Source organism: Bubalus bubalis, chromosome 7, assembly GCF_019923935.1.
Source record: "Bubalus bubalis isolate 160015118507 breed Murrah chromosome 7, NDDB_SH_1, whole genome shotgun sequence".
NCBI lineage: Eukaryota > Metazoa > Chordata > Mammalia > Artiodactyla > Bovidae > Bubalus > Bubalus bubalis.
Window position 1 is genome coordinate 59,004,019 of NC_059163.1, and position 13,584 is coordinate 59,017,602.

Sequence of the window (13,584 nt, forward strand, 5' to 3'; positions counted from 1 at the left end):
TATAACACAGCTAAGACCCTTACACACTCTGCTTACCTCAGGTCTTCCAAATCCTAAGGCTGGCCCTGAGTATAAAATACCTTTTTATCTTCCTAGTTAAAGTGTAAAAGAATATGCTATTCATTCCAAAGTTTTCAGCATTTCTTTCCATGCCCCATTCACTTTCTCTAATCTCTTCCACAGGGAAGTCATCATTAAGTGGGAATAATCATATCTACTTCATAGTGCTATTGTAAAGATTAAATGTATGAACATATATATGACATGCTTAGCACATATCTGCCACACAATCAAGATGACTTAACCTTCCTACATTTCAGTAAACAAGTCTGAAGAAATTTAATAAAACATGAGATTCAGCCTAATTACATTTAAATACTTCAAAACCTAAGAGATGCTCTGCTTGTCTTCAGGCCCAGAGACTCAGTTATTCATCCTCTGTCTTCTTTCAATAACTTTCTTGATGTTGGAAGCCCCACCTTGGTTTACCATTTTCTTTGCTATATAATTTCTCCTGCAATGCAGGAAACTCAGATTCAATCTTTGCGTTGGGAAGATCCCCTGGAGAAAGATATGGCAACCCACTCCAGTATTCTTGCCTGGGAGATCCCAGGGACAGAGCAGCCTGGTGAGCTACAGTCCACAGGGTCGCAAAGAATTGGGTATGACAGCATGCATGCATGCATCTGGCACCATTTGTTGAAGAGACTGTTTCCTGCATTGAATGGTCTTAGCACTCTTACTGAAAATCAACTGACCATAAGATATTGACTATAGTTTATTTCTGGACTTTCTATTTTATGCTTTTGGTCTGTATGTTTATCCTTGTAACAGTACCACACTGTTTTCATAAATTTTGATATAAGAAAGTCCTTCAACTTTGCTATTCTTTTTCACACTTGTTTTGTCTCTTTTGGGTCCCTTGAAATTTTACAGGAATTTTAAAATTGGCTTTTCCATTTCTGCAAAAAAGACCGTTAGATTTTTGACAGGGATTGCATTGGATCTATAGACTAATTTGTGGAGTATTGCCATCTTAAGTCTTCCAATTTATGAACATGTCTTTCCACTTACTTAGGTCTTCATTAGAGAAGGCAATGGCACCCAACTCCAGTACTCTTGCCTGGAAAATCCCATGGACGGAGGAGCCTGGTAGGCTGCAGTCCATGGGTTCCCTAGGAGTTGGACACGACTGAGTGACTTCACTTTCACTTTCCTGCATTGGAGAAGGAAATGGCAACCCACTCCAGTGTTCTTGCCTGGAGAATCCCAGGGACAGGGGAGCCTGGTGGGCTGCCGTCTATGTGGCCGCACAGAGTCGGACACGACTGAAGCGACTTAGCAGCAGGTCTTCATTTCGGCAATATTTTGTACTTTTCAGTGTACAAGCCTTATACCTCCTTTGTTAGATTTATTCCCAAGTTTTGTAAATGAAAAGGTTTTCTAATTTTCATCTTACACTTTTGGCCAGTATATAGAAATCAGCTAACATTTGTGTGTTGACCTTGTAACATTAATGATAGCTCTAATAGTTATGTGTGTGTTTTCTTTAGGATTTTTAATATATAGGATCAAAACAGTTGCAAATGGAGTTTTACTTCTTCCTAATTGCTAATTCCTTTTCTTTCTTGCCTAACTGCTTGGGCTAGAACTGTTGTACAATGTTGACTAGGAATGGTGGGAGTGGACATTTTCCCGATGTTGGAGGAAAACCTTTTAATCTTTTGTCATTTATTGTGTGGTTAACTGTGGGTTTTTCATGAATGTTTTTTAACAGGGTGAGGAAATTTCATTCTCTTCCAAGTTTGCTGAGTGCTTTTATCATTAAAGGGTATTGATTCCTGTCAAATGCTTTTTCTTATCAACTGAGATGCTAATGTTATCTTTTTTTAAATAATGAAGAGCTTTATTTTCATGTCACTGACTAGCTGAGTTCTCTTCGTTCTATTAAGTGGTAAATTACATTGATGGATTGATTTTTGTATTTGAACCACCCCTATATTTTTGCAATAAATTCTTACTTCATCATGGTATAAAATCTGCTTTTGCCTGGCTTAAGTATCAAGGTAATGCTGGTCTTATAAACTTGTGAAGTCTACCAAATTCTGGTTCTGAACTTTTTTTGTTGAGAGGTTTTGATGATTGAGTCAATTCTTACTTGTTAGATTTGTTTAGATTTATTTCTTCTTAAATCAGTTTTAGTGATTTGTGTATTTCCAGAAATTTGTCTATTTCATACAGATTATCTATTTTGTTGGCCATAAAACATTAAAAAATATATATATTTATTACTTATTTATTTGGCTGTGCCGAGTCTTAGTTGTGAAATGTGAGATCTTTGATCTTCATTGCAGCATTCAGGATCTTTAGTTGTGGTAGGTGGGATCCAGTACCCCAACCAGGGACTGAAGCTGGGCCCCCTGTATTGGGAGTGTGGAGTCCTAGCCACTGGACCAACAGAGAAGTCCCATAAAGCGTATTTTTGATTTGTTTATGATTGAGCCATCCAAAATACCATGAAATTTATCTAATATTCATAAAACCTGGAAGTATGTTTACTTACATTTACTTTTCTAAAGCAAAATGTATATAAAATTCCATATGAGTTTTACTTAAATAAAATATCCCCCCAATATTAAGGAACCAAAATTTTCTGGTAAGAGTATAACTGATAAATTTTACTTCTAAAGCATTAACATTCTTTTAAATTAAAATAAATGATTTATTTAAAATAAAGTTTTTTTAAATTAAGGATTTCTCACATGAAATGAAACTTCTTTTCTACCTAGAAGCAGGAGTGATAACAGCATGGACTCCCGAGCCAGACTTCTACACCTGAATCCGTACTGTGCCACTAACTTGCTATATATCATCTTGGGGTTAAACTCTCCATGCTCCAGTTTCCTCATCTGAGTAAGGAGAATAATAAAAGGAGAACAATTAAGTACATTAATGCATGCAAAAAGCTTGGATCCTAATTCATAAGTATTCAATAGTTCACAAATATTCTTAATTTTCATAAGGTGGTCATTAACTGGGGCTAAAATTAAGAGCAGCTGGATGAGATGTTCATTGGGATAATGGAGAAGCTAATAGTAAAAGTTAAGACAGCAGTCTTGGATGATGCACACAAGGAAGGGCCATATTTTCCTCTAGATTTACAAGATCCCAGTCTAAGAGAAGAATAAATATTTTGGCAAATGCTCTGTCACTAGAAAAGAAATAAGTTTTCTTCATTTGTATCCAGGAGAGCAGGTCCTATAGACTACAAAACTCCATTAGAAAGGCCCTCCAGGGGGACAGAAAATCAAAGGTACTGTTCTAATGAATCCCATAAAGGAAAGGAAGATCCTCAGGGACAAGAATCAGTTCCTTACCTTTAAGGTGAGTCTGACTCCACTGCAGACACAGGGAAGGAGACAGTGAATGATGAATGGAGATGAGAAGTAAACAAAAGGATAAGCACTTTTCTTTCAAATCCAGGCCTAAGCCTCCACATGAAGGGACGATGTACTAACACATTTCTACTTTTGAAATTTTTGTTTTGTTTCTTATACCTTTTTCCTCTTCTCTCTCTTACCCTAAATAAATATACTCTACAGCTGACCCCACCTTTTGAGGAAAATATCTGAATTCATATACACGCTACAATGAATATATGAAATAATAATATATTTGTCATGATCACTGCTATTTTCTTAGTACCCACACCAGTAAAATGCCCATGGAATTTCCTTTGAGAATAGAAGTCCTAGGTTTGTTGACTTCAAAAAAAAAATTTCATGAGTATTCAAAATCAGCTCAAAAAAAAAAAAAGTTCAATTTTTAAAGGAAGCAACCAAAATAAAGGCTACACTGATACAGAATGTAAAAACACATTAACCACAATATGAACTTTTAAAAGGTGAGAATTTAGTTTATATTCTTTTTATATTAAGATATAAGTTAATGACTTATACCCTAAAGAATTTATCATAAAATAATACTGCCCAGTGCACTTGTGCAAACAATAAATAATTCACTGACAGTATTAACATTCACATGTATAATTAAGAGTTTACAAATGTACAAAATTTTGGGTAATAAACACTTTAAACTCATTTGCCAAACATTCAGTAAGCCCATCCCCTCCAAACTGTTTGATTACAAAGATGCACAAAGGATTACTAATTCTGGCAAAAGATAAGAAACAAGGCAGGAGAGGCAAACACAGACTTGAGAACATAAGAATATCCAAACAGTTCTTTGATATAAAAAGACAAAATCAAAACATTTTTAATAATATAAAAGAAAACAAATCCATATAATTAAATGCTACTTAGGTGAAAGAACATTAGAGGGTATATAGCATTTATTTTCTCCACAAAATCTGCATATCTTGAATTTAATGTAAAACACCTTGTTTCAGTTCCAAAGGAAGACTATCATAATATGGAGTTCTTGATGAATCTAGATGGAATGAATATTTAAATAGATCCCAAAGATCAAAACAAGCTTTTATTTGGTCATTGTTCTAACTCTTTAATGTTCATTAAATTGATTCACTTAGACATTTTAGAAATAAAACTCTACAACCAAAGCACAGAAAATTCAGCTATTCCTGAAAAAAACTAAATGCATAGTCTTTAGTATATCATTAAAATAGTGGTTGTGGTTAAGCAAACAAATGAATAAAAATTACTACAACTCATGTATGATAAAGTTACAAAGCAATACATTAGAAGTTTTATCAGATGTATTTGCACTATAATAAAAGAAATCCAGATAATAGTATTCAGTAAAATGTTTTTGATTATTGAAAGAAATGAAATTCCCAATTAACCCTGGGTTGTGTTAGGAGCAGTGCATTTGTCGTCATATTCTATATATCAGGAACATACATTCACAATCCACCAGATGCAGTTTTACTCTCCTAAGAAGTGAAAGTTTTTAATCCTGGTTCTGCTCTTTCCTTCCGTGTTTTAACATCTTCATTTAGAGATCAGGCACTTTGTGCCCAGGAATGTGGCGTTGCAAATTTACTAAAAACATATTCATTGATAGTAGAATAATTATACTAAATTCATAAAGGAAGAAGATATCTTCATTTAGAAAAACAAGCACTAAGTTATAGTTTCACAGTCACAACGCAAGCTCCAGCTCTTCCAAGGCACAGTGGAGCAACCTAAAAAAACAAACAAAAAACCAAAAAGACTTGTGTTGGGATTGTGGGTAAAAATGTTGATAATACTACAACAGTCAATGAAATATTGAAACAGTTTGCTCACAGTGGTTGCCAAAGAGCTGCTGCCCAAACCCTACTGTCCGAGCTCTTCTGCTGGCTCTTTTCTTAAACGAGATCCTCTTTCCTGATGCCAAAGCTTCAGGGACTAAATCGTTTTGGGTATATAACATAATGTAGCATTCACTTCTCTTTAAAGATGACTTTTAAAGACAGATCAGGAGCTGTTCTATGTGAAACACTATTTTGGCCAAAATTATGTGCAATATGGATGTGAGACAAGGCTGAACACTTAAAGTAACTTTGTGACCAACATGGAGAAAATACTAAGTATTATCCAGAGCTGCCGTGACTGCTGTCTCAGAGAGTACACAAAATACACTGCTGCCTGGGATCTGCTTACTCTGGAGGAACCACTGACCTCACAGTTATTGATGACCTTCTCAGCATGGCTGAAAAGTCTAAACTCATTCTACTACTTGTTAGCAGAGTGAATAAATAACACATATCACCCACCCAGCTTCTTGGGAGTGAATATAAACCTGGTGAATAAACTCTACAACCGTGAGAACAGTGAGACAGAAATATGAGCCACTTGGGAGAAAGTATAATCTTATGAATAAGCAACAATTCTTAAATATTTCACTTATTGTCTTTTTTTTTTCTCCAAAAGTACTCTAGACACTGGGGTAATTCATAGTGGAGATAAGTGTAGACAAGAATAGTTTTAAAAGAAAGACTACTTTGAGCCCAGTAAGAATCTATGCATTTGAGCTAAGAGAATTAAAACATTAAGCATTTGGAAAGGGTTTTGTTTTGTACCTATGCATGTACGGATATGTCGTAAAGTGTTTTTGTCAAATGGTGGTGGGGGTTAGTCTCTCAGTCATGTCTCTTTGCAACATAAGAGCCTGCCAGGTTCCTCTGTCTTTAGGATTATCCTGGGAGGAACAGTTGAATGGGTTGCAATTCCCTTCTCCAGGAGATCTTCCCGATCTGGGGATGGTAACCCAGGTCTCCTGCTTGGCAGGCAGATTCTTTACCACTGTGCCACCTGTACATGATATCAAAATGACCTTCTAGTCATTTTGACTCTCCTCTCCTGACCAATTAAGGATACACCTGACTTCAACGTGAGTGAATTCATGGTTGTTTTCCACCTGAATCAGTTGTTTTCATCACTGTTACATCTTTTTGATTAAATAACCTATTTTAAAACCATATTTACTTACAGTATTCTAGAAGTAACCTCCAAGTCATTTAAATCACAATGTCTGTAATTAGTAGTTTTTCTCAAAACACTCAAGACACTGTCTCTACCCTGTGAATAGTTGATGTTGTCATGATAACCAGCTAGAAAGTTTAGCTTTGAGAATTTACTAAACGCAATGTGGTCACCTGTTTTGGGTCAATGCTGGTAGTGGGGTGAGTGGTAACTTAAGACTTCATAATCATATTTCATTTCCTATGCAAATAAATGTCCTCCTGTCCATTTGTAGGACCATTGAATGGAAAACATTTATTTTTCAGATATTATGGTTATAAGTTCATATTTGGGAACTTTAAAATCACTTATATGTGGAATCTAAATAATGCAACAAACCAGTGAATATAACAACAACAACAACAACAACAAAACAGACTCATGGGTCTACAGAACTAGTGGTTACCACTGGAGAGAGTGGAGGGGCAAAACAGAGGTAGAGAATTAAGAGTTACAAACAACTGCATATAAAACGGGGCTTCCCAGGTGGCACAGTGGTAAAGATTCTGCCTGCCAGTGCAGAAGACCCAAGAGAAGTGGGTTTGACTGATCCCTGGGTGGGATCCCCTGGAGGAGGAAATGGCAACCCACTCCAGTACTTTTGCCTGGAAAACTCCATGGACAGAGGAATCTGGCGGGCTACAATCCATGGGATAACAGAGTCAGACACGACTGAGCAAACACATGTATAAAATAAGCCACAAAGACACACTGTACAACACAGGGAATACAGTCAATATTTTATAGTATGGATAAATGGAGTATAATCTTTAAATTGTGAATCACTATATTGTATACTTGTAACTTATATAATATTGTATACTAATTGTACTTCAATAAAAAAATTTTAAAAAGTAATGCAGATGGCATGTAAAGCAAAGGGCTGTATGGTCACAGATTATGAATTCTGATACAAAGTGATTCAGCATAAAGTATTAATTATCTGTAATAGCAAGTTTGAAATAGATTTCCTTATAACTGGCCTAAGGGCTTAAATGAAATACATTTCAGGAAAAGAGAGTCTTTTCTCTCTCCTTGGGTTCCTCAATTATCATTCACAACTTCTTCTGCCACAGTAGGAGGCTGATGGTAGTTTCTAATGAAATTCTGTAGCTCTACCTCAAGTCCTCAAATTATGCCTTCTCCCCTTCACCAAGTGATCTCGCTTATTTAAGAAATACAAGGTTATACAATCTAACCTTTTTACCAGTCTCTTTACCTACCATTCTCTTCACCTGAAAATACTTTCTATCTTTCAATCCTCATATTCTCATCTTCCCCTCCAGTTTTGGAGGATAAAACCTTTCCTCCAGTCTGAGGATAAAAACTTTCCTCCTGCCTTTGCCCTCAATTCTGTTTTCTGTCCTTCTTTTCAGAAAAATGCCTTCAACTTTGCTTTCTGTCAACTCTTCTGTCTTCATCTTTAATTGTGAAAAAGATTCTAGGCTCAAATTTTAACTCCACCATTTACCTGCTGTGTGACACTGAGTCAGCTATTTAGACACCTCATCCAATATAGTGAGGAGATAATAGTACTTACCTCATAGAGTTGTTGGGAAGATTCTTTAATGTGAACTGCTTAGAACAGAGCCAGGTACATAAAATGTATTAAGTGTTAACTCTCTATCATTATCATTATTTTACAATTGTATGCCCCTCTAGCTTCCACATTTACTTTTAATCTTCTGGTGGCTTCCGCTTCTATCACATTCTCAAAGGTCCTGACAACTTCATGAATGACAAATCTTCATTCTTTTATGTTATTGAAATCTTCTCTCCTTTCTTTTAATGCTCTATTTCATTATCTACTAAGATACTCTCTGATCATTCTTTTGCTGTTTTCTCCAGAAGCTGCACCTCTCTAGACAACCTGCTGCTGCTGCTAAGTCGCTTCAGTCGTGTCCGACTCTGTGCGACCCCATAGACGGCAGCCCGCCAGGCTCCCCCGTCCCTGGGATTCTCCAGGCAAGAACACTGGAGTGGGTTGCCATTTCCTTCTCCAATGCATGAAAGTGAAAAGTGAAAGGGAAGTCGCTCAGTCGTGTCCAACTCTTAGCGATCTCATGGACTGCAGCCTACCAGGCTCCTCCGTCCATGGGATTTTCCAGGCAAGAGTACTGGAGTGGGGGGCCACTGCCTTCTCCATATAAATGAAGCAACCTTCTAAATGTCCTTTCACCCAGCCTTCACTTACCCTGCCCCAACCCAATTTACCTTGGCCCCAGCTTCTGACATGTGGATTTTCTATTACTGCATTGCTCTCTTGGTTAAAAGTCTCCACTGGCTTCTCACTACCAAACTCTTTAGGTTAACCATTACAGACCTCCATCCTGATTCCAACCTTCCTCTCCAAGAATTCCTACTCTTCTCAAGCATGGAGTCTTATAACCAGCCCCACTTCCTCAAGATAGCCTGCATATTTCCACTTTAGTGACATTTATTTAATGTTTTCTTACATGATTTCCTTAATTTGATCAATTCATTAAGGCTTACACTAAATCCCACTTCTTCCTCACTGAAGCCCTCTCAACAACCATTTTCTCTCTTCTCTTTGATTTCCCATGCAGCTCACTGCCTAGACCATGCGACACTTCATACCAACTTCATACCAACACTTCATGCTCCACACTGTGGATCCTCCCTTTACACGTGCAGATCTCACTGACCCAAGTAATTAAGTTCTATGACAGCAGAGCTTCTCATAAATTCTGTTATATTGACAGTACTTACCACTACTCCTTGTATGTAGGTAAAAGTGAAAGTGTTAGCTGCTAAGTCATGTCTGACACTTTGTGACCCCATGGACTGTGGCTCACCAGGCTCCTCTGTCCATGGAATTCTCCAGGCAAGAATACTGGAGTGGGTAGCCATTTCCTTCTCTAGGGGATTTTCCTGACCCAGGGATTGAACCCAGGCCTCCTGCATTGCAGGCAGATTCTTTACTGCCTGGGAAGGTAAACCTTGGCTCAATTAAAGATCTAAGTGCCTTTTCTGTACCAGATATTGAATTATGTGCCAGAGGCAGAAAATTCATGGTTCTGTTCTGGGTGATAATGGAAACAAATATCTCAAAAGATCATTCTCAGAAGCTCTAGACTCTTTTAGAAATAGATAAAGATGGATTTTTTTTTTTGTTAATAAGATTCCCAAGTCAAGTTTCTTACTTGTTAATATTAAGATTGCCATCTTTATTAGGTTATAACCAGACATTTGTTATTGTTGTTGTTTAGTTGCTAAGTCATGTCCAGCTCTTTTGTGACCCCACGGACTGTAGCCTGCCAGGCTCCTCTGTCCATGGGATTCTCCAAGCAAGAATATTAGAGTGGGCTGCCATGTCCTCTGTTCCCAAATATCAGTTGCTTGAGTATTTAAAAATTATTGCTCATCTATGGCAAAGTGATTCAATTTTTTTATTTTCCACAATCTCTCCTTTATTATAGCCTCTTGTGGTTCTATCTGCTCTACTGATGCTAGAATATCTCATCAATTCTCAGTAAGCAAATGGTGGCAGCTAATAACAGTAATAACAACAACAATAACCAATTAATAATTTCTGAGTATTAACTCACACTTTAAAGGTAATTTTGAATTTTAACTATACTATAAAATTAAACACTCCCTCTGTTTTCTTATATTTAATTAAGAGATGACTTTATCTTGCTTATGCTATGTATTTTGATACTGGACATAATTAGGGTCTGTTTTACCAAAAGAATTGTTTTTAACAAAAATACAGTAAGTGTAATAATGAAACATGAAATGCCATACCTGGGTCCACTCATTTGTCTGGGGATCATAAGCCTCCACTGTATTAAGATAAGTCTGTCCATCATATCCTCCAACAGCATATAATTTATCACCAAGTAAACAGACCCCCACAGCATCTCTGCTGATGCTCATAGAAGCCACTGCGGTCCACATATCTGTTTTAGGATCATATCTGAAAGGAAATTTTAGAAATGGAGCTGACATTATTCTCACAACACTTTACATAAAATCCTTCTGTCCTTTAATCCTATTTTATGTCTTATTATCTATTACATAAAGTAAATTTGAACACATTTTAGAGAAAAAAATCAGTATTTTCCTGAAAACTTCTAAATTACAACAGAATTATTTTACAGATGTGTAACATTTAAACTAGTTCAAAAGAGCTCATGTGAATGTTTAAAACTGCTTTAGGGTTTTAGATTGCCTATTGCAAATCTGAAGAAATCAATTCATGAAGCTCTGCATAAGATGGGTGCTCTATGTAAGATGACTTACAGCCTCAATTGCAGCTTTTTTTTGCTTTTTATGTTTTTTTTTGCGGGGGGTGGTGGTGCTGGGATCGAAACCTGTACCCCTCACAATGGAAGCTTGGAGTCCTAACCACTGGACAACCAGGGAATTCCCCTCAATCACTGTTAACTGCTCATTTTTAGAGTTTCTTGTCCTTTTCATGAAGTATGTTAGCTAGAACTGCTCCCAAACTGTCTAAGAGCAGATACACCATGCTAAGATGACTTATATTGCTTCCAAATGACTTATATATGCTTCTTGTAGTAATGAACAGCTTTTCACTGGATGCGGTCCTATAGTGGGCCTGTAATTTATGGGACAAAGTGTTTAAACACTTCCATATATCTTTCCTGGATTTTAACATGCAGCAGGCAAAGTCTGAATTATTTTCTTCCTGACACAGGTGAAACATAGGTGTTAACTATCTTGCTTTCTCAAAAAACACCAACTCTGCTTATTATTTTATAGAAGGCACTCACTGTCATCAACAAACCTTCATTTTTTATCCTTCTTTTAGTCATTTATAGTTTATTAAATAATTCACACACATACACATATTTGTTAACTTTTCATTGCTCTTTAAAATCCAAGATCCTTAACAGGGCTTCAAGACTCTACAAGATCTGCCCCGACCTCCCCCTACTACTTTCCTGCCACTTCTATCGTTCTGTGTTCTCCAGTGACAGTGGCTGCCTTCCAGTTTTGAAACGTATACCTTTCTGATGTGTTCATACACACTCCTACTCAATCTACTTCCTGCTGCTGCTGCTGCTAAGTCGTGTCAGTCGTGTCCGACTCTGTGCAACCCCATAGACAGCAGCCCAAAAGGCTCTGCCGTCCCTGGGATTCTCCAGGAAAGAACACTGGAGTGGGTTGCCATTTCCTTCTCCAATGCGTGAAAGTGAAGAGCGAAAGTGAAGTCGCTCAGTTGTGTCCGACTAGTAGCGACCCCATGGACTGCAGCCTACCAAGTTCCTCCGTCCATGAGATTTTCTAGGCAAGAGTACTGGTGTGGCTTGCCATTGCCTTCTCCAGAATCTACTTCCTAAATCCCTTCAATTCTCTGCATCCCACTGATCACACAGAAGATGGGGCAGGGCGGGGCCTGAACCACTGTCCAGAGCTTGTGTTGATGTCAGGCTCTTTACCTAGACCCATATATGAGTTTTGAACATGGATAACTTGTTCAGGTTTTAAGTCTTACTAGCCCTTTTTTTTCGTTTACTATTTCATACTTCTTCATTTTATATCAAAACATGTCAGAAATGTCCCTTTCCTTTTTGCTTATTTGCTTCTAGCTCCTAATTCATTCTCTGTAAAATTCATCAGACTCCTTTTCTTATTAGGTACAATATCCAGTACAAAATAGGTATACACTAAATGTTTGTCATAGGATTCAATTAATGAATTATGTAATCAATTCTAAGGTAACACTGAGGGAAAACTCTGAGGGGGTTGCTGGAGACAGATCAAGAGATGGCCTGAGCAAACCACCCAGTATTTACAGAGCTCATAATGAACTGCCTTGTTTGTGGGTGCTCAAGTTGGAGAAGGTGAGGGTGGGATGATTTGAGAGAATAGCACTGAAACATGTATATTATCATATGTGAAATAGATCGCCAGTCCAGGTTCAATGCATGAGGCAGGGTGCTCAGGGTGCACTGGGATGACCCGGGGGGGATGGGATGGGGAGGGAGGTGGGAGGGACGGTCAGGATCGGGAACACATGTACACCCATGGCTGATTCATATGAATGTATGGCAAAAACCACCACAATGCTGCTGCTGCTGCTAAGTCGCTTCAGTCGTGTCCGACTCTGTGCTACCTCATAGACGGCAGCCCACCAGGCTCCCCCATCCCTGGGATTCTCCAGGCAAGAACACTGGAGTGGGTTGCCATTTCCTTCTCCAATGCATGAAAGTGAAAAGTGAAAGTGAAGTCACTCAGTTGTGTCCGACTCTTAGCGACCTCATGGACTGCAGCCTACCAGACTCCTCCGTCCATGGGATTTTCCAGGCAAGAGAACCACCACAATATTGTAAAGTAATTAGCCTCCAATTAAAATTTTAAAAAATAAAAACAAACCAAAAAAAAGAATTATTAATTTGTGTGGAAGTGTCAGAGGCTTAGGTTTGTTTATTCATTCCTAGTTTTCTTTCACAGGAAATACCTCTCCACACAGTCTGACAGCCTGGAAGTCAAGTTGGATGCAGGTGCGTCGTGTCCTCCGATGGCATACAGCAATCCATTCCAGGTAGTGACTCCTACTCCCCCTCTCCTTTTTGACATTTGTGCACAGAGTGTCCACTTATTAGTATGAGGATCAAAACATTCTACTGACTTGAGACAGGAACTTCCATCACGACCACCAACTGCATAAAGTCTATAAAAAGAACAAATTGAATGGTAAATAAGAGACAGTCCTATTATTATGCATAGGACAAAGAAAGAGGTTATTCTTATGGTATTTCATTGAATTCAGGGTGTCATCAGTTATAAGAAATACTGTCAATCTATGTGCCATTAAGAAAGAAGATGTGCCACCTATTAAATGGCACATGTATATATCATATATTTGTATATATTACATATCATTCTGTACATACATAAAAAAGAACACATAAACTCACGGGAGCAAAGACAACTTTTTCACAGCTGCCATCTAACTGACAAGTTACCACTGATTGTAGAATACATCACAATTTTAGAGATGTTAAAGTGTGTCTTAAAACAGATAAAAGATGATATATAAATATACTATGACATTTCTTAAATCGCTAAGATAGGACTTGGTGATAAATAAAAGAAACTAACCTCT

General features: G+C 37.6%; 1 protein-coding gene across 4 annotated transcripts in view; it reads right to left on the reverse strand.

Moving 5' to 3' along the window:
* Positions 1-3,890: 3,890 nt before the first annotated feature.
* KLHL5 (kelch like family member 5) overlaps positions 3,891-13,584 on the reverse strand; it is a 95,063-nt gene continuing 85,369 nt past the window's right edge. For all 4 annotated transcript variants that reach the window (XM_025290156.3, XM_025290155.3, XM_044945978.2 and 1 more), the window contains 3 exons: positions 12,937-13,149; positions 10,254-10,425; positions 3,891-5,164 (listed from right to left, as the gene is read on the reverse strand). In XM_025290156.3, coding sequence (XP_025145941.1) covers positions 5,108-5,164; positions 10,254-10,425; positions 12,937-13,149 — 442 coding nt within the window. In that variant the 3' untranslated portion in view covers positions 3,891-5,107. The remainder of the gene's footprint in view (positions 5,165-10,253; positions 10,426-12,936; positions 13,150-13,584) is intronic.